This window comes from Phascolarctos cinereus, unplaced genomic scaffold (assembly GCF_003287225.1).
Source record: "Phascolarctos cinereus isolate Bilbo 61053 unplaced genomic scaffold, phaCin_HiC Scaffold_726;HRSCAF=1367, whole genome shotgun sequence".
NCBI classification, from domain to species: Eukaryota; Metazoa; Chordata; class Mammalia; order Diprotodontia; family Phascolarctidae; genus Phascolarctos; species Phascolarctos cinereus.
This window is the reverse complement of record NW_027556098.1, coordinates 233,563,743-233,585,141: the sequence shown is the minus strand read 5'-3', so window position 1 is coordinate 233,585,141 and position 21,399 is coordinate 233,563,743. Positions and strand designations below refer to the sequence as shown.

The 21,399-nt window shown below is 36.0% G+C and overlaps 1 protein-coding gene across 3 annotated transcripts in view; it reads right to left on the bottom strand.

Annotated features, from left to right (window-relative positions):
- The window catches only part of ACVR1 (activin A receptor type 1), a 155,147-nt gene that overhangs the window by 13,260 nt on the left and 120,488 nt on the right, over positions 1 to 21,399 (bottom strand). For all 3 annotated transcript variants that reach the window (XM_078147023.1, XM_021004898.2, XM_021004896.2), the window contains 2 exons: positions 11,765 to 12,040; positions 6,040 to 6,237 (listed from right to left, as the gene is read on the bottom strand). In XM_078147023.1, coding sequence (XP_078003149.1) covers positions 6,040 to 6,237; positions 11,765 to 12,040 — 474 coding nt within the window. The remainder of the gene's footprint in view (positions 1 to 6,039; positions 6,238 to 11,764; positions 12,041 to 21,399) is intronic.

Here is a 21,399-nt window from a genome sequence, read left to right as displayed (position 1 = left end):
AAATTTCCAAGATCCAAATGCAATTAATGAATGCTTGTTAACTAGACTGTGTTTGTTTTCTTTAGAGGAATATCATGGATCATGATAATATCTATTCAAAGGGGAATAGCTGGGCAGCAGTTTTTATACCCGGCTCAGAAACTCAAAAAATACATTACTTTAAGACTGAAAGAGATAAGCCTACTAGACTACTTCTATTCCCCCATGTAAACTAAGTTAGGAAAGTAAGGAGGAAGAAGGGGGAGGGGAGGAAGGGGAGGATGACCACCAGGGAAGGTATTCTGGTCTGGTACTAACAGGAAGGGAAGGCATGAAGCATTTATATAAAGTCTACTATGTGCCAGTCATTGTGCTAAAGCACTTTACAATCATCTTATCTGATCCTCAGGATACAGCAAAAAAAGAAAAAAAGTGCTGTTACCTCCATTTTACAGTTAAGGAAACTGAGGCAAACAGCAGTTAAGTGACTTGCCCAGAGTCACATAGTTAGTAAGTATCTGAAGCAGAATTTGACCTCAGTTCTTCCTGAATCTGGGCCCAGTGCTCAATCCACTGGACCATCTAGCTGCCTCAACAAAGGCCAGTTCCCTGGTAATTTAGGTTTGATACTGGAATCAAATGAGACATTCGAAGGATATTCAACAGGTTAAAAAAAAAAGGCGTTTACTAAGTCATTGAAGGAGAAGAAGGATGTTCAACAAAAAACAGGCATAGAGGATAGCTTAATTGGTTCAGCTGAGTAAAACTCTTCTGAATTATTCAGTTTTCCACCAGCTAAGCATCAGAGAGGGCATTTGGAATTCCTCTTGGCTGCTCTGTACTCAGACAACTAGGAAATGATATCAAAAGTTTGAGGACAACTTTAATCCCCTGATTTAGTTAAGTCACAAGAATATTTTCAATACCACTTTAGGAAAAACTAGCTTAACTCGCATGGGGTTAAATTGGGATATTGTTCCTATTACAGAAGCTCAGAAAATGACACCAAATGGTTAGATTTGCCCCTAGCCTTGTAGCCCATTAACCTAATTCTGATTATCCCTTCCATCCTCAATCAGCAATGCTTTCTTTAACTTTGAATCTTTAACCTTCAACCTGACCTGTCTTCTTGTATGCTTCCTCTGCTCTAACTTGAGGGAAGCTGGATATTTCTGGAAGAAACAAAATATACTGACAGGATCCGTTACAAAATTTATACAACCCTTAACTGGGCACTCACCACTGAATGGCAACTGTTTTATTGATTTCTTACTGAAGGTCTGTGATTCTCCACAATATGCTTTAGACCTCTACTCTCCCCAAGCACCAATTCCACCTTTCCCAGTCACTCACAGAAAATAAATCTATATCTAGTTTTACTAAAATTAAGTGAACTCCTCAACTTTCTTCTTCTAAATCTCACAACATCTTTAACTTTCATATCTCATCCTTTCCTTTTTTTTTGGGGGGGGAGGGTCAAGGCAATCTGGGTTAAGTGACTTGCCCAGCTAGTAAGTGCCAAATGTCTGAGGCCAGATTTGAACTCAGGTCCTCCTGATTCCAGATGCTCTATCCACTGTAACACCTAGCTGCCTCTCCTTTGATTCTTGAAAAGTAACCCAGTTATTTGTCAGGCCCAATTCTCTCAATTTTACCTTCTCCAGTTTCCTCTAGAACCTCGATCCAACACTGATCTCTCATGAATTCTCAATCTCTACCTCTCTACTGGATTCCTACCTTCAGCATCCAGAAAATACTTGACTTCCTCTTTCTAAAAACACAACAAAAAAATCTATCACACACATCACCAATAATCTTTTCGTTATCAAACTTTTAAAAACAGTTATCCCTTGTAGACTCTACTTCCAAACAACTAATTTGATTCTCCATCCTATAAGATTGGATTGCATCTTCATTCTTGTAGTGAAATTGAACTCTCTAATTGCTAAATCCAATGATCTTTTTGTTTATTCTCATACTCCTTTACCATCTTCTCCTTTCTTAATCTTCTTTACCCCTTGCCTGCTGTATCATAGCTCTCTGGTGTTCTCTTGCTGAATGTTTTTGGGGAGATTAAACTCAGCTCTAAAACTCCTTCCTGACTCGGGTATAAGCTGTTTTGATTGATAAAAACTACATCACATAGACCTCCATAGTTAACCCTAATGTTGTTTCACATTCTACCAGGGCCATTTTCTGACTATTCGAGTGTCTACTTCAGCCAGTAGGATGTTGGACCTTGACATCTACCTTACTATCCAATGATTAGTTGAGTATCTGGGGCATCATAAATGCTTAATAAACGTTTTTAATTATGCATTCAAGAAAATTAGCAGAGAGGAAACATGTAGAGAGAAAAATGTAAGGAAAAATTTCAAAGGAAAGATCTGCCTAATAATAGAATAGGCTAACTCTAGACAAAGTTGGTTTTCCATCACAGAAGATTTTCAGGCAGAGATTCAATGAGACTCTTCCTACCTTTCTAATCTTCTTACATACTCTATGATCTAGTGACATTGACATTGTCCTCCCTACTGTTTGTCCCTCACACAAGATACTCCATTTCTTGACTATGAGTTTTTACAGGTTGAATCCCATGCTTGGAATTCACTCCCTCATTATCTCTACCTTCTGCCTTCCCTAGCTTCCTCCAAGTCCTAGCTTAAAGTCCATATTCTACATGAAGTTTTTGATCCACCTTAATGCTTATGTCTTCTATCTCCAGTTTATCCTGTATATACCTTAATTGTACATGGTTGTTTGCATATCATCTCTCCCATTAGACAAGTGAGCTGCTTGAAAGCAGAGATTATTTTTTTGGCTTACTTTGTATTCCTACTGCTTAGCACAGTGCCTAGTACACAGTAGATACTCAAAAACATATTGACTGCTTGGTAATCTCATGAATTCAATATGGCTTTAATTATGACTTCCACATAGATAAAACACTCCTAAACCAAAATCTTCAACCTCAAACCCTCCTCAGCTCCCATTTTAACTACAATCGAAGGAGAAAGTAAAAAGGCATCTATTATAAAAGTTTCAATGGTTCTATGTATGTATGTCTGCATGCACTGGGGGTCATGAGGAAGGAATACTTATTTGAAGTGACTCTTCATAGTATAGTAGGTAGAATGATGAACTTAGGATCAGAAAAATCTGCTATCAAATTAAGCTTCAGACTCTTACTAAGTGTGAGATCCTGGGCAAATCACATTTCTTAGTTCTGATCAGTTTCCTCATCTATAAAATGGAGATGATAATAACACCTACTTACAGGGCAATTGTGAGATAAAGATATCTATATATCTATATATATTCATAACACTTAAGGCACTACATAAATGTTAACTATTACCATAATATTATATAACAATGATTATACTATTACAATCTCAATATTCTAGAGAACTCTCCAAGATCATAAATTGTGGAGAAAGTACTGACTTATAACAAAGTAGAAATTTCCTCACATATGAGTTCCCTGAATCTATGAAATCACAGGTCAAGTCAAATCCTTATTCCCTATGTTATCATCACTAAATGATTATTATGTCTGCACAAAACTTATCCATGTAAAGCATAAAACTATATTAAACATAAAAACATAATAGCCTGATTTAAATGACCTCTTTAAGAGATCCCTTCTTTTCCTCTCACAAATAGGATCGTGGGCAAGGCTACACTCCACACAATGATGAGCGTAAAAAGGAAATCTAAATGAAGGAAGAGAACCTGTTAGCTACACCCTTATTTTTCACCCTCCCTCCAAAAAAAGGTGAAAAAATAAATAAAACATGATAATCACACAAATTTTGTTTGAAATTATGTTAAAAGTTCAGGTCATCTAGGTCCAAAGAGTTTTATTCCAAATTAATGTGAATTAACAACAGCAAAACTTTTAATACGTTTGGGGTTTCTGCCTGCCCCACAGGATCAGGGTTGGTGATTTGAGTTCACAGAAGGCACGAAATCCAAAACCGTTTCCACCAAGCTTCCAAAAGAAATGCTCAACCAGATGAAAGGCTAAATATCAACAGTTAGGAAAGTTAATATGCTGGTCTTGGAAATGTCAACTTCCTTACAGTCTTGAGGAGAGTTAGTTTACCTGCCACACAGTGTGTTATGACACTTCCCTTTTAACAAACCCTCCTCGAGGACCAATGAACTGGTTATTAGGTTTCCAGTGCCAATGGTACTCAGAAATCACTTGGGGGGAAGAGGGGATGGAAATCAAGTCAATGTGCAATTAGAGACAAAGTTCAGAATTTAAAGATCAGCAAAACAAGCCCTTGTTGCAAACAATTCTCAAGGCACCTAAGTGACATGAATTGCAACTCAAAAGCTTCCAAACACTGATTGAGAAATACCAATTACCAAGAAAATCTTCAAAACTTCCTTAAAAAAATTAGTCTTAAAAAACAAGGCTGTCAAGTAGCATTCCTGGTTATTTACATTTAATCTGATACATATAATTTTGATATTCTATGAATAAGTTTCTTTAAACTGGAGAGGCTTCTAGTTAGAAATTTGTATGCCTCCATAGCATGCCTGCCTTAGCTGGTACTTATTTCCTGGCTCTAATACAATAAAAACTACCCTACATATATTTCCCTTAAAAACAAAACAAAACAATTTAAGTTTTCCTATAATCACCATGTAAATTAAGATAGGCCCAAGGTCTCCAGACTGTTTTGTTTTCTTTTTAAATTTTCTTTGTAACTCTAGCATCTAGTACAGTGCCTGGCAAATAGTAGACACTTAATAAATGGTTGTTAACTAAATTTGACAAGGGGGGAAGAGGGAGGAATCTATATTATTTTTAAACCCTGAAAGGTGATGTCTCAACACTCATATATTCATACCATTCTTGGGGTTGTAGATAGGTGGCACAGTAGAGAGTGAAGTCACAAAGACATGAATTCAAACCCTCTGTCATACACACACTAGCTGTGGGGTTATAGGCAAGTCACCTAACGTCTTTCAACATCTCATTTCTTCATCTGTTAAGTAGAGATAAGAACAGCTCCTACTCCATAGGGATGTTGGGCATATCAAATTATCTAATATACATAAAGTATTTTACAAACTCTAAAACACTTTATAAATGCTAGTTACTATTATTATTATTGTTGTTGTTTTTATTATTATTTCTGTTTTCCTAAAAGAGGGACAGCAAAGTAAATGTTCATTAAGATTGAGGTTCTATAAGCACAGTGTGGAGGAAACTAGTTCTTCTAAATGTTTTGCATCTAATACACATCACTCCTCATGTGAGAGAAGACCAGATATCCCTACAGCTATCTCCCTTAATCAACACCAAGTTGATCACCCTTATGGGAGATTCAAGTATATGTCTTAGAGTTGAATCTAAATGTAAATATACAACTTTCTGATGGATCAGCTTGATAATTTTTTTTTAAATCAACAATCTTGATGACTCAAAAACTTTGACAAGTCTGGTATAAACCAAATTAGCAAAAAAAAATTAGCTCTATCAGAAATATTAACAAGATAACATCATGGCAAATGGTTTAAAAACTTGAGTTAGATATTACAGGAAGTGTCTGAACAAATTCTAAATTAGCATCATAGGATTTGGCATTGGAAAGAATCTGAAGAGTTCATCAGGCCCAAGCCCAATTTGATAGATGAATAAACTAAGGCCCACCCCAAAAAGGAGTAATTTGCCCAGGATTACACAGACATTAAACTGACCTGAGATTCAAACCTAAGACTTGTTATGCTGAAACCAATATTCTTTCCAATACATACTTCCAGCTCACCCTTTAACATACAAACCTCAAGTCCCAAGTATGAGTGCACTTGACTTTAACTAAATTAAATATATTAAAATCCAAGTTTATACAAAAGAAAAATGTCTATTCAAATTACAAAAAATATTTGCTATAAGAATCTTTAAAATCTTCTGCATTTAAAGCATGGATTCATTTTAATCACAGTTTTCCTGGAGTGTGCCTATTGTGTATATAACATTTTTATGCATTCACTCACTTATGGAATCAAAATTTTCTTTATACCTGGGTATAGAATACCTACCATTGCTCACCATTCGCCTGGCCACCTCCCATAAGACCAGTCCAAAGGCCCAAATGTCAACTCTTTTATAAGAGTCAAAACAGTTCACTTGGATGGTTTCATCTAAGACCTCAGGGGCCATGTAGCGCTTGGTGCCCACACGAGGGTTGTTTCCAACATCTAGGTGATTGTTGGTCTGGGAGTGGATCACCGCAAGTCCTATGACAAAGGAAAGAGAACAAGAATCATTTCTACCTCAAGGGCACCCATTTGTTCTTGAGTTATTGCCAAAGCATCTATGGTTATGCCAATGAATCCCCATCCCAAAATGCCATCTTGTGGTTCTGAGGTGCCACTGCTAGGATACATGAAGAAATGCCTGTGTTGGACCTTAAGGAATAGATGTAGCAGGGGAAGAACTTTCTGAAATCTTAAGAGTGGAGGAAACTATGGTGTAGAGATAGGGTTAGAGAAAGCAATAAAGAGATGGCAAGAGAGAAAAAAAAAACAATAAAGGTAAAAGGTGGATATATGCCATACTAATGAACCACTCAAACCCAAAGTGAGCTATGTGCATATGTATTTCAAGTACTGAAGAATGGCAGTCTCACATTAGGAAGTATCTCAAAGAGGCTTAGCAAAAGACAAATCAAGCTCTCATCCTACACCATGGCACCCGCTAAACATTTAAATGGAGAACACTTTGTGATTTGGAAAACTTCAGGAAATTTGGCACCACTTAGAAAGGGCCAGTGTTGCCATGGTGAGCTGACTACAAAGGGTTCAGGTGCAGTCTCACTCATCTAAGCAATAAGGAGAAATACACGCATGTACCCCTAACTCCATTCAATATCCATGGCTCACAGAGCATCTAAATTGAACCCCTATTCAAAGCAAAACTCTCCTGTTAGTACCACAAATTATTTCTGTCAAACTACTTGCAAGAAACCAGAGACAGGTTTTTTTTTTTCAATTAAGGGACTAAATATTCACATCAATGCATGTGTTCATTTTTAAAAAATGTCTTGAAATGAATACTGCAACGTTCAAATTAACAAGAAGTGCTGCAAGCTGCTTCAGATCTCCTGTAGATGAATGTTTCCTCAGGGATCTTGCAAGCCATCTGCAGAAAACTTTTCCTCCCACAATCTCCCTGAGCATTTGCTGGGATGATCTCTCAATTTAAATGCAGAAGAAGGTGTACATATGCAAATCCCTATAGCTTTCGTAAACTGGAGAACATAGTGATGGTGATGAAATCCAACTAGTGATGAAATCCAACCTCCTTACAAACCACTACCCAGGTTTTATGAAACCCTCACCATATTTATAATCCCACTCTGAAGCTTTCCCCTCCCATAGAGTTCTTCCCCAGACTTCTAAAATAGCCACACACACAAAAATCACAAGGCAGATAAGTTGAATATTAAACTTTCTTATGAATGATTATAAACTTGCTAGAAATTCTTTAATAACTCTGCATTTAACTGCTTGTTTAGATACCTAATCCCATACATGGCTTGCAGAGGAAAAAGAGATAGGACAATATCATTTTCTATCCTAAACACATGACTACCCAAGTTCTACATTGATGATAAACATAAAATCACAGAATCTCAAGAGTTTGAAGGAACTAGAGGAGTCTTGCTTTCCAAACTGAAATCTATTCTCCATGATACTCAAAAAGTGATCATTAGCCATTTCTTGAGAACCTCAAGTTGCTACCTTGCAAAGAGCCCTTAATTCAGGTATCTATAATTTTCCTGGCTATTAAAACAGACCACACACACACACACACACACACACACACACACACAGAGTTTCTAGTTTGTTTACATGTGATGGAACTGCAAAATTTCTCCATTTGTAAGTGTGCCTTGACATCTATATTACAGCGACTCCACCAGAGTTAGGCAGGAAAGAAAGAGTATTAATAAGAGTCTGGCCAAGGGTTCTATTCAAGGAAGACCTCTTATTACCCCAATCCCCAGCAATACTGGTATTACTCTAACTAGGGGGCTAGTGGAACTAGAACTGGGAAAGGAGGTTGGTGTAAGTAAAGAATCAGTGGCTTCAGACAAGGACTCAGTATCATACACTCCTGAAAACTTCCTCAGTTCACTGAACCTTCTCTATCCCAGAACTTCTGAGATCTATCCAAAGAAGGGAGAAAGCCATTTGACCTTTGTTACCTTTATCAAAAATATTTTCTACTGGCATCTGGAACACTTGGCAAAATAATTTCTCTGCTATATGAAAGCAAAGCCATCAAATAGCTTTAAAGAAAGTCAACTGTCCTGCAGAAAAACCTGGAAAGACTCATATGAACTGATGCTGACTGAAGTGAGCAGAACTAGGAGAACATTGTACACAGTAATAGCCACGTTGTGTGATGACTAACATTGATAGACTTAGCTCTTCTCAGCAATGCAAGGATCTAAGACATCTTCAAAAGTCTCATGATAGAAAATACTATCCACATCCACAGAAAGAACTGTGGAGTTTGAATACAGATAGATGCTTACTATTTGTTTTTTTTCCTTCTGTTTTGTTTTGTTTCTTCTTTCTTGTGGTTCCTCCTATCGGTTCTAATTCTCCTTTACAACATGACTAATGTGAAAATATGTTCAATGGGAATGTAAATGTATAACCTATATCAGACTGCACACCATCCTGGGGAGTGAGGTGTGGAGGGAGGGGTAGAAAATTTAAAACTCAAAAGCTTATGGAAGTGAATGTTGAAAACTAAATAAATTAATAAAAAGGAAAAATAAATACAAGAAAAAAAAGAAAGTCAATTGTCCTGACATGTCAAATTCTTTCAGTTAAAAAGAGGTACGAGTTTCCTAAACTGGAAAATTAAGATGCTGGACAGCTTAGACAATTTCTCCTAGGTTTAAAATTCAGTGATTCTATGACTTTAACTGTCCCATCGAATTCCACTGCTAGTTCACTGTGAAACCTTGTGCATACATAGGGACTTATTCGTTTGTGTTCATCAAGAGCAAGGGCCGATGAACTTGTGCTCTTAAAAATATTGACAACTATTTGACTATAATTGGCTTCTTTTATGATCTTCTGTATTTTAATTTATGTGTTTAAAAATGTTACTCTGAGAAAGGGGCCGTAGGCCTCATCAGAATGCCAATGGAGTACATAACACAAAAAAAGTTAGCAACCCCTAATCTAAAAGGAATAGATCAACAATTTGTTTTCTGTCTTTACTGTCCATCAGTCTCCAAACTAAAATGACCTGGTTCACGGAAAAACTGTTTATTGTTCTCTGTGCGTGTAAGGATTTAGCATGTTTTGATGGACTAAAAGTCCTTGTAAAGCATTCAACAGTATATGTCAAGAGCACTTGCAAGGATGGTATAATGCATTGGTTAAAAAAACATTTCATATATCCATATAAAATAAGTCTGTCCAAAACGACTACAGGTTTAAAGTTAGTATTGTAAAAGATATATAAGGCAGCTATAGCCTCCAAATAATTCTTCAATTAATAATTTAATAAAAAAATTATTACTAGGAACTTGGCAACATACTAGGTAATGATTTCACTATGGTATAGCAAAGATAAACAACCTTCCTTATCATCAGGGTATAACTGATTTGACATCCACTCTTGGGATTGTTCTCAGGTTAAATACCAAGGAAGCAGAATATCTTTCATCTTCACTGCTGCTGTCCATCCTCACTTATTTAGTCCCAGAAATCTATTTCAAACCCTGCCCTACCCTAATGTATTGTCCAAATCATTAACACTTTAAAACACTAGAAGCTGGTAAAGCAGAGTACTGGAAAAGTCAATAGAGAGTCAATAGAAGCTGAATTAAAGAAGGAACAAGGAAAACAGACAAGGAAATTTGGAAAAGTGAGAGACCTAGGCCTTTTCATTGTGTCATCAATGTTCCCTAGTCACAGCCAGACAAATAATTCAGGTTTGCTGACTCTTATCCATGAGCTATAGTTACTTGCACAAAGTAACAGAATAGGGACAAGGAATATTGTGGATTATCTCTGCAATAACATTTTCTGTGATTCTTCCACCCACACTGAAAATTATAGAATATGCTATCATTGCTGTGAACTACCAAGGTAAAAAGTAGCCATAATCAGCTAATAAGTTGGAACTACACATCTGGAATAATAATTGTCTGAAACTCAATTTTTCCTAACTCAAAGAAAAGTTACAATTTGTGTAGATTCATACCTTAGGGTAGGTGATTATGAAGGTTTGCCTAATTCCAGGAAGCTAAAGAACTCTCTATGATCTGAGAGTCTTAACTTTTCTATCTTTGGTAATCTGATGAAGCCTAACAGACTTTTTCTTAGAATAATGTTTTACAATGCATAAAATACATAGGATTACAAAGGAAACCAATTTAGTTGTGAAAGTTATCAAAATTTTTAAAAAACCTAATTTATGGACCCTAGATTAAGAATCTAAGATTCTAAAGGGTAGGTTAAGTGTCCATCTATGTTGGTAAAAGAAGTTCCTCGATGGGATATTCCTTCACCAATGAAATCACAGGTCCAAGTCCCAAAAAACAGCATGTATATTCAGAATTAAAGCTGGGCCAAAGTCTTTCATTATATACTAAAAGAGAACAGATGTCAATGAAGATGAAATAAGAGATTTTTGTCATCTCCCTCCTGGGTTGATCTCCTTGATCTCAACATTGTTTCTAGTAACTCATCTTCCAGCAAGACTGAATCAGCTCTGAAATTCACCTTTTTTTTATTACCACCCTAGACTCGAGGTTCCTCCCTCCCTGTGATTGGAGAAGTGGAAGGTGGATTAGGAAGTCCTCCTAGATCGTTCATTAAAGGAGGGTCCCAATGCTGTCACCTCATCATTTCCTCTCCTCTCCCACTTCCCACTCCCACCCCAAACCTAGTTAGGGTAAAGACCGTCTTTTACCTTTCTTTGTTTCCCCAGAGCTTTGCATATTGCCTGGAACATAGCAAGTGCTTAATAAAATGTTCATTGATTATTGACTATCAACAGTCTCAAGTGAAAAAAAATCTTTTAAACTGTCTTTTAAAAAACAATCATAGGTGTCACTACTGATCTAAGTATATGTATGTACCTTAGTGATGACATTTGAAGCTACCAAGTAAACTGGTATTTCAGACACTCCCAACACTATCCAATATATACAAAAATGTAATACCTCAATTCTTTGACTTAACCTACCCTTGGCTAGATTAACGTAAGGCCCTGGAAAATAGCTAATGTTTCATTTATGCCACCGTTTCCCCAATGCCCACAACAGAGCCTAGTATGTTGTAGATGCTTGATAAACTTACTGAGAAATCATTGAATGATTGATACAGGAATGAGTAAGCAGCTTTCAACTTTCCATAAATATGAATCCTATCAATGAATTGTAATAAAATTTTGACTAATGTAATTATTTGACAAATACTTGGTTTTAAGGGCAGGAATGATAGCCAAACTTTAATTACAGAATAATTGACAGCAGAAAGCCAATACAAAAATAATCATATTCCAAAAATGTACTTGTTGGAAAGGGTGGGGTCTCATTATTGGGTTTTTAGTTCTTTTCTTGTGTTTTTTTTAAAATAATAATAATAATAAATAAACATTTTAAAATAGTGCCCTCTAGTGGAAGTTATATTTTGTGACATCTCTTTGAATAATAAAAGAATGTACTATAAAGGTAAAGAAGAAAGCATCAGGAAGCTTAAAAAGTTTCAACAAATGAGAACAAGTTACCCAAATCTGCTATACAGCATTGTCCATTCTTCTTAACAAGGATATTTTTACTCTTTAAATCCCGGTGGGATATGGCTGGTTTTCCTTGAGTTCCAAATATCTCTATATGCAAATGTGCTAGACCACTAGCTATAGACAGCACAATTCGAAGACAGCTAACTGTGTCCAGAGTAGTGAGCTGTAGGTAGTCATACAAGGATCCCATTTCATGATAATGTGTAATTAACCACAACTGAGTACTAGAGTGTCTTGATGTCATATCTGAAGCAATGAACCCTGAGGAGAGAAAATACGAAAAAAATGAGAATAACCATAAGATACCAAAGAAAGCTCTGCATTAAATTTCTTTTTGGTGTTTCAAGATAAGAGCTTAGCACAGTGCCTACAACATAATAAATAAGTGCTTAATAAATGTTTATTGATTGATTGATGATTTGCATAACATAATGAATTTAATCAATCAGTACAAAAGGAGATTTATTTAAGATAAACAAATGAACATAACAAAAAAGTGATCATTTTAAGTTGGTTTCATCAAAATTCAGTGTCTTGGGATATGTTCCCCTAAAATGTGAACATCTAAAAAGGTGATAGAAAGGAAGACACAATAGTTTCGATGTTTAAAATGTTCTTTTAAAAAGAAAATTTACAAAGAAATGTAATTCTGTTAAACATAATATCATAAGTTCCTTAGAAGACAATGTCAAGTCTAGTTGATACTAATAAGATATTTGTTAAGCACTTTGAAACCTTAAAACCTTATACAAATTCTAACTAAAAGTAGTAGTAACAGCAGTAGTAGTATCATAATATTTTCAGGACCATAAGTACACACTTAAAGCTGTGTTTTTGAAAGGCAATAAAATGTGACCAGATGAAGCAATTAATCAGGATGAACTCTAAACCCTTGGAAACAAGCCAGGCTCACCTCACCCTGACTAGAATGAAGCCTCTATCTAATTTCCCAGCAACCCAGCTTCCTCCATTCAATGGTATTGTCACCACTTCCTTGCCATATGGACCTTGAACTCATTTCCCTGCTGAATCTACCTTGGACTCCTGTAGGTAACGTTTAGCCACATCCTGCCTAGAATCAGGCCTCTGACCATCTCATCTGCACTTTGACTGCTGGGACTTCCACTCTCTTTTAGCCCTAATTTCCAGCTCCTTTTCAAGGATTATCTTCCCCCAATTATGACTTCCTTGAGGATAGGAGCTGTCTTGCTTGCTTGTATTGTTAGCACATTATGAGCCTGTCATATAATAAGTACTTATCAATCTTTCTATTCATCTCTATGTCTACCCACCCACCCATGTTAATGCTCTTCCAAGGAGAAATAGTCTGATGATTGTCTCTGGGAAAAAAAAATACAATGCAAAGATGTAATAGAATTAAGTTAACCAGTACATATGGAATTATCTTTGGAATTGCGTGAAATCTAATGAGCTAATGAAGAGTCTTGACCTTTATATGAAAGCACAAATGTAGTAGTAATTCACAAATTATTGACAAATAAGTCTGTGAATATTCATGAACACTGCTATATAGAAAGAAATTCCTTGAGGGTATGACAGAATAGGAACTGGGGTAAGGGGTCAGATGACCTGATTTCTTGTACTAAGTTAGATATACATACACCTTCATGAGTTCATAAATTTACAACTGTTGTGTTCAGTCATTTCTCAGTCATGTCTGAATCTTTGTGACCCCATTTGGGGTTTTCTTGGCAAAGATACTAGAGTAGTTGGCCATTTCCTTCTCCCGTTCATTTTACTGGTGAGGAAACTGAAGTAAACAGGGTTAAGTGATTTGCCCAGAATCATACACTACAAGGTATCTGAGGGCAGCCAGAGGAAGATGAGTCTTCCTGACTCTAGGCCCAGCACTCTATCCACTGCACCATGTAGCTATGCCAAAAATTTACAACTAGAAAGAACTTTCAAGTTCTCCTAGTCCAAAGTCCACATTTTACAGATGAGGAAATAGAGTTCCAGGGGCTTAACAGATTTGCCTAAGGTCACAAAGATAATAAGTATTTGACCTTAGATTTTTTTACCCAGTTTCTAACTCCAAATTTTTTGCTCTTTCAGTGTACCACACTAAACAGGTTATACCTTCCTGTGTGTCTCTATTTCCTATGTAAAATAAGGGGGTTTAATTATATGAACTCTAACTCTATAACATTCTCTGATCTCCTACGTTGTATAAAACATGTTATGATTTTATCTATGACTATATCTATGAAGAGGAAGAAGCAATGTCTCTATCTATCTAATTAGAAATGAAACATGTATGAACCTTGCAGTGGCATCTATAGCTTTTTCCCCTATAGGGAAAAAAAATTCTACCAAGATAACAATTTGTCTACAAGCATCTAGTAAAGTCTCTCTAAAACAACTATTCTTGATGTCAAATTATTTTGGCTTGTCAATTTTATCTTTGGCCTATCTGGTATTTTATTAATAAAAATAAAAGGCAGATCACAAGAATCTTTTGAACTTAATTTCTTAGAGGCTTGAATCCAAAATTAAATGGGAATTATTAGTCATCTGTTCCACAATGTAATTTTCCTAAAACATTTATGGTTTGAATGGTATCTAAAACAATTGTTAACTGTGAATATGAACGATGAATAAAACTGTGAGAACTCTTCAAATGTGCCTCTCTTCTAGTTACCTATGCCCCCACTACCAGAAAAACAAAAAATCAGGATAATCTCTGCTCGTCTCTCAAAATTGCTAAAGAATCCAAGGACAATTTAAAAAGAAGAAGAGCCAAGATGGTGGAGTAAAGGCATGAATTTGCCTGAGCTCTCCCAAATTCCCCTCCAAACAACTCAAAAATAATACTCCAAAAACAAATTCTGGAGTGGCAGGACCAACAGAAGGATGGAGTGAAACACTTTTCTAGCCCAAGACAACTTAGAAGGTTGGCAGGAAAGGTCTGCCTCATTGGGATGAAAATGAAATGTGATGCAGTACAGGCCTTACTGGAAAGCTAGCAGCAGGCCTTGGGGGGGCCTGAACTGGCAGCCGTAAATGATAAAGTGGTAGGACAACTTGTCAGGAGGAGATTTTAGGGGACAATGGGTGCAGGACTCTGTTGCACTGCTGCATGTGGTCACAGTCCCAGGATGAGGAAAAGCATCACCACATTAGTGCTTGAGGCTGCAAGAGCATGGGCACTCTGGTCACAGTCCCAGGGCAGAAAAGAGGAGTGTTTGTGGTCACTCACAGAACAGAGTGCAGGCAAGAAGAATAGGGATTATATCTCACCTTACCACCTTGGAAAAACTGAAAACTTACAGACCTCCAGAACTAGCTCTGAAAATAGCAGCACAAAGAAACTGAAGGCTAGCACAATGCTCTGAGTAAAGCCCAACTTTAAAATAGAGCTAAAAGTTAAGAAATAGGCTGGAAAAATGAGCAAACAAGAACAAAAAAAAAAGAAACTGATCATAGAAATTTACTATGGTGACAAGAAAGATCAAAATACAAACTCTGAAGAAGACATCAAAGTCAAAACTACTGTATCCAAAACCTCAAAGGAAAATGTGAATTGGTCTAAGGACCAAAAAGAATTCCTGGAAGAGCTCAAAAAGGTTTTTTAAAAACAAATAAGACATCATACCTACATACAAAATGGGAAAATGATAAATGTTGGAGATGTGGGAAAATTGGAACACTATTGCATTGTTGGTGGAGTTGTGAAATGATACAACCATTTTGGAGAGCAATTTGGAACTATGCCCAAAGGGCTATCAAAATGTGCATACATTTGACCCAGCAATAGCACTTCTAGGGCCATATCCCAAAGAGATCATATAAATGAGAAAAGGACCCACATGTACAAAAATATTTATAGCAGCTCTTTTTTTGGTGGCAAAGAATTGGAACTTGAGAGGATGCCCATCAATTAGGGAATGGCTGAGCAAGTTGTGGTATATGAATGCAATGGAATATTATTGTGCTGTGGGAAATGATGACCAGGCTGACTTCAGAAAAACCTGGAAAGACTTGTATGGACTGATGCTAAGTGAAGTTAGCAGAACCAGGAGAACCAGTAACAGCCATGTTGTCTGATGACTAACTTTGATAGATTTAACCCTTCTCAGCAATGCAAGGATCTAAGACATCTCCAAAAGTCTCATAATGGAAACTGCTATCCACATCCAAATAACTATGGAGCTAGAATGCAGATCGAAGCATACTATTTGCTCTTTATTTCTCTTCTGTTTTCTTTTGTTTCCTCTTTCATGTGGTTCCTTATATTGGTTCTAATTCTTCCTTACAACATAACTAATGTGAAAATATGTTTAATAGGAATGTATATGTAGAGTCTATATCAGATTGCACATTGTCTTGAGAGGGAGGCAAGGAAGGAAGGGGAGAAAAATTTAAAATTCAAAAGCATATGGATGTGATTGTTGAAAACTAAAAATAAGTTAATAAAAAAATTTTTAAAAACAAATAAGAGGGGTAGAGAAAAAATTGGGGGGGACGACAGTGATACAAGAAAATCATTTTTTAAAGAGTGAATAGTTCAGTCAAGGAGGCACAAAAAAGAATACCGAAGAAAGTAACATCTTAAAAAACAGAATAGGACAAATGGTAAAAATGAAAAAAGTTTAAAAAGCACAAAAATCCAATGAAGAGAAGAACACCTTAAAAAGCAGAACTGGCCAAATGGAAAAAAAGATACAAAAATTCACTGAAAAGAAAAACTCCTTAAAAAACAAAATCAGCCAAATAGAAAAAAGATGTACAACAATTTAATGAAAAGAAAAAAACTCCTTAGAAAACAGAATTGACTAAATAGAAAAAAAAATGTACCAAAATCCACTAAGGAAAAGAACTTCTTAAAAAGTGGAACTGGCCAAATGGAAAAGGAGGTACAAAAGCTCACTGAAGAAAATAATTCCTTAAAAATTAGAATGGACAAGTGGAAGCTGATGACTTCATGAGACATCAAAAAGCAATAAAATAAAGTTTTAAAAAATGAAACAATAGAAGAAAATGTGAAATATCTCATTGGAAAAACAACTGACCTGGAAATTAGATCAAGGAGAGATAATTTAAGAATTATTTGACAACCTGAAACATATAATTTTTAAGAAAAGAGGGGCAGCTAGGTGGTGCAGTGGCTAGAGCAGTGGCCCTGAAGTCAGGAGGACCTGAGTTCAAATCTGGCCTCAGACCACACACTTGACACTTAGTAGCTGTGTGACCCTGGGCAAGTCACTTCACCCCAGTTGACTTAAAAAAAAGGCATCATATTTCAAGAACTTGAAAGAATCCACTGATTACCAATTGAAAGAACTACCAAAATGAAAACTTCCAAGAATATTATGGCCAAATTCCAGAACCACGTCAAGGAGAAAATACTGCAAGTAGACAGAAAGAAACAATTTAAATATCAAGAAGCTACAGTCAGGATTATACAGGATTAAGCAATTTGGATTGAAGGGCTTGGAATTACATGGCCTTAAAGGACGATAGGGAGGAACTGAACACCATCCTAAGAGTAACTTACGCTGTTATATTGTTTCACAGTTAAAATACTTTCTTTACAGAAACTCGTTGAGATTAGCAGCAGTAGTAAAGAAATAACAGTTCATAATTATGTAGCACTTCAAGGTTCACAAAGAGCTTTAAGCATATTCTTTCATTTGGTCATTTAAAAAAATGAATAAATTAAGGTTTCCAAAAAGTTATGTGACAAATGCAGTCACACAAGTGTTAAGTTTTGGGGGTGGATTTGAAACTATCTTCCTGCCTTCACATCCAGTTGTCTATCCATTATTTGTGGCATCTCATAAAAATAAACGTGGCTGAACATTACCCTAACACCTGACAAGATCTGCAAAGTACTTCTTATATATTGTATACATAATCTCACTTAAACCTCAAAGCAACCCCATGAAGTAGGTACTATTAATATCTCAGTTTCACAGATAAGGAGAGAGAGGCTCAAAGGAAAAGTAATCTGCTCAGAGGCCAATAACTATTAAGCAATAAACAAAGCAGTCAATTGTAGAAATACTGGGTAATTTTGTTGTTTTCAGTTGTTTCAGTTGTGTCTAACTCTTTGCAACCTCTTTTGGTGTTTTTCTTGGCAGTGGTACTGGAGTGATTTGTCTTTTCCTTCTCCAGCTCATTGTACAGATGAAGAAACTGAGGCAAACAGGATTAAGGGACTTGCCCAGGATCACACAGTGACTGTCTGGGGCAGGATTTGAACTTCCTGACTCCCGGCCTGCCACTATATCTACTGTATTACCTAGCTGCCCTCCAGGTAACTAGTTGTTTCTAACCAGTGTTTTTCTCTTGGTCCATAACACAAAGCACTTTAAATATATTTGGCAGAGGTAAGAATCTCTGGGGTTCATGAGCTTATTTACTATTTATTATTCTAACCTGGGTTCATGAGCTTATTTCATGTTTTGAAAATTTTATATCAATAACTGGTTTTCTTTGTTAAGCTATGTATTTTATTTTATGCATTTAAAAACAATAGTCTGAGAAAGGGTCTATAGTTCAGCAAACTATCAGAGGGTCCATGCCACAAAAAGGTTAAGAACCCTGATATAAGTATTTTCTTTCCTCTCCCCCCTTTATTTCTGGAAAGAATCAAATCATTTCTTAAGTATAATACTGTTTTTCCTCCCATTTGGGGGGGAGGGGGAATGAAAGAAGCAGGAATAAAACATTGGTATTTTAAGGTGGGGGTATCTGTACAATGTACTCAAGAGGATTCCTCCACAAAGACATGCATTTGTCACAGAGAGGTGACACTTTAGTGTAATGGTGGATCTGAGATGAAATCTGAGATAATTGGTGATGAGTCAAGTACTCTATGCTTCTCTCCTTTCACTTTCAGATTCTTCAAATCTAAAATGGGACAGTGTTTGCAGTATCTTTAAATCACAGAGTTATGTTAAAGACCAAATGAGAATATAGTGACAATGATGGGTTTTTTACTTTATACAGCATGTTCCTATTTATATAGGTATTTATATAGCACATCAAAGTTTGGAATGCTCTTTACTTATACCCCCTCATTTAATCCTTGCAACAACTTTGTGGGTAGGTAGTGTTTGATGGTGGTGGTGGTGGTGGTGGTAGTTGTTCTACCTCACAGATTGTAAGGGGAAAATGAAATACAAAAAGTTATATAAATGTTGGTTATCATTATTGTTTTTAAACAAATAATGAATGCTTTATAAGCATAAAAGATAAAAATGTAACTCATAAATTGAGGAATGTATGAATACATATAGTATAGAAATGCAATGAAATACTATTGTGCTATGAGAAATAATGAAAGAGATGGTTTCAGAAAAACCTGTTAAGATTTGTATGAACTGATGCAGAGTGAACTGAACAGATCCAGAACAGTTTACACAGTGGCTGCAATATGGTAAAGGCAAACAACTTTGAAAGAATTAGAAAATCTTATCAATGTAATGATCAACCACAATTCCAGAGGACTAATGATGAAACAGGTTGCTTATGTCTTGATGGAGAGATGAAGGACTCAGTACAGAATGAAACAAAATCTTTTAGGACATGCTAATGTGGAATTTTGTTTTGATCGACCATACATACTTGTAAAGGGTTTCCATTTTTTAAAAAAATAGCCATATAACTCATTACACAACACACAAAAGCATAATGAAGAGCAAAGTATGGGAGGGGGGTAAGGTGCTAACTGGAAAAGAAAAGGGTGTGCCAACATCATAGGGATGGCTATAATTCAAGGAGTGTGTCACAAAAGACAAAGGAGGTGGGAAGAGGCAAGAAGAAGAATATATAGTTTATAAAGGATCTCCCTGAGGGAGTTAGAAAGGAAATGATATAGAAATGATCCTGGATCAGGCAGTGTCCAATAGTAGCTACCAAGGTGCACTATTTCCCTAGGATAGCTTGACTGCAAATTAGAGTAACCTATGATGACATGCCCCAGAGCATTTCTTTTTTCTTTTAATTGATTTTTTTTCCCAATGAACAAAATTCCATTTTCTCTCTCTCACTCACACCCCCATCTTTATACCACTGGAAAAGAAAAAGAAAAACAAAATCCCTGTAACAAATACACAAAGTCAAGGAAAATAAATTCCCATGCTGGTCATGGGGGAAGGGGGACAGCAGTGCACACACACATTTTCCATCAGGAGGTAGGTAGCCTGCTTTATGATTGTCCCTCTGGAATAATGTTTGGTAATTACTCTAATCAGATTAAGCCTTTCAAAGTTGTTTGATTTTATAATGTTGTTGATGTATAAATTGTTTTCCTAGTCCTGCTCAGTTCCTTTTTTATCAGTTTATACAAATCTTCCCAGGTTCTCTTAGGTCTTTTTCTGTCTCTTGAGGTATCTATTGCAACATCAATGACTAACTTCTATTAAAGTTTTTCATCATTTAGCATTTCATTTCATTTCATCCATATTTTGTTGAACCCTTCCCCAATTGATGGATACCTCCTTAGTTTCCAGTTGTTTGTTGCTATAAAGAGCTGCTATAAATATTTTTGTACGTATGGGTCCTTTTCTTTGATCTCTTTAGGGTATAGGCCTACTTTTGCTGAGTTAAAGCATGTGTACCATTTAATGACTTTGGGGGCACAGTTCCAAATTGCTTTTCAGAATGGCACCACCAACTGCGCATTCATGTGCCAGGCTTCCCACGATCTTGTCATTCTCCATTCTTACCAATTTTGCCAATATGATAGGTGGAACTTCTAAGTTACTTTAATTTGTATTTCTCTAATTATTAGTAACTTGGAACATTTTTTTTTATCAAATGGCATGTAATAGCTTGCCATTTGTCCACTGAAAACTGCCCATTCATATCCTCTAACCATTTATCAATTAAGGACTGGCTCTTATTCTTATAAATTTGAATCAGTTCCTTAAATATTTTGGAAATAAATCCCTTATCAGAGAAACCTGTTACTTTTTTCTTTCCAATTACCTATTTCTCTTCTAATTTTAGTTGCATTGATTTCATTTTATGTAATCAAAATTGTGCCCCTGGGCCTTTCTAAACTAGGGGAATCAAGGATGCATCAGAACCCATAAGTCTTCCTTCTATCATCTTTTTGTCCTTTCTGTTTCTATAGTTTTCATCTTAATAAGCAACTAGATGCTCTCCTTTGCAACTTTTGCTTTTTACCCAACTTTCTTCCTCTCTGCCTCCTTTTATCAGACTGACATACAGAGAAATATATTTTTGAATTTTTAAAATATTTAATGAGTTTCATGTTACCCATTCATAATTTTCAAATGTTCACGTTTTCAAATAGTTATGCCCCTATCTTTCAAAGAATCATTCCCAAATCAGTTGTTGCCTTAAATTTCCACATGATTTGCAATCAATTCTTTCTTTTCAGTCACATGCACTCCTTACCATGTCCCAATATTTGCGGGGATGGCCTGTCTGGACTATTTTGATTAAAGCTTTAAGAAAATAACTTAAAATGGTACATTGTGAAAATTCTATCTAGTGCTCAAGTTCAGGGGATTCCATATTTGTTGGAATAACTGTAGAATTCATTTTCATTGTCAAAAATAAAATCCTCTGTTGTTAGTGAGAGATGTTTCCTAATAGGCATTTTCTGGACAGTTGATGGATTC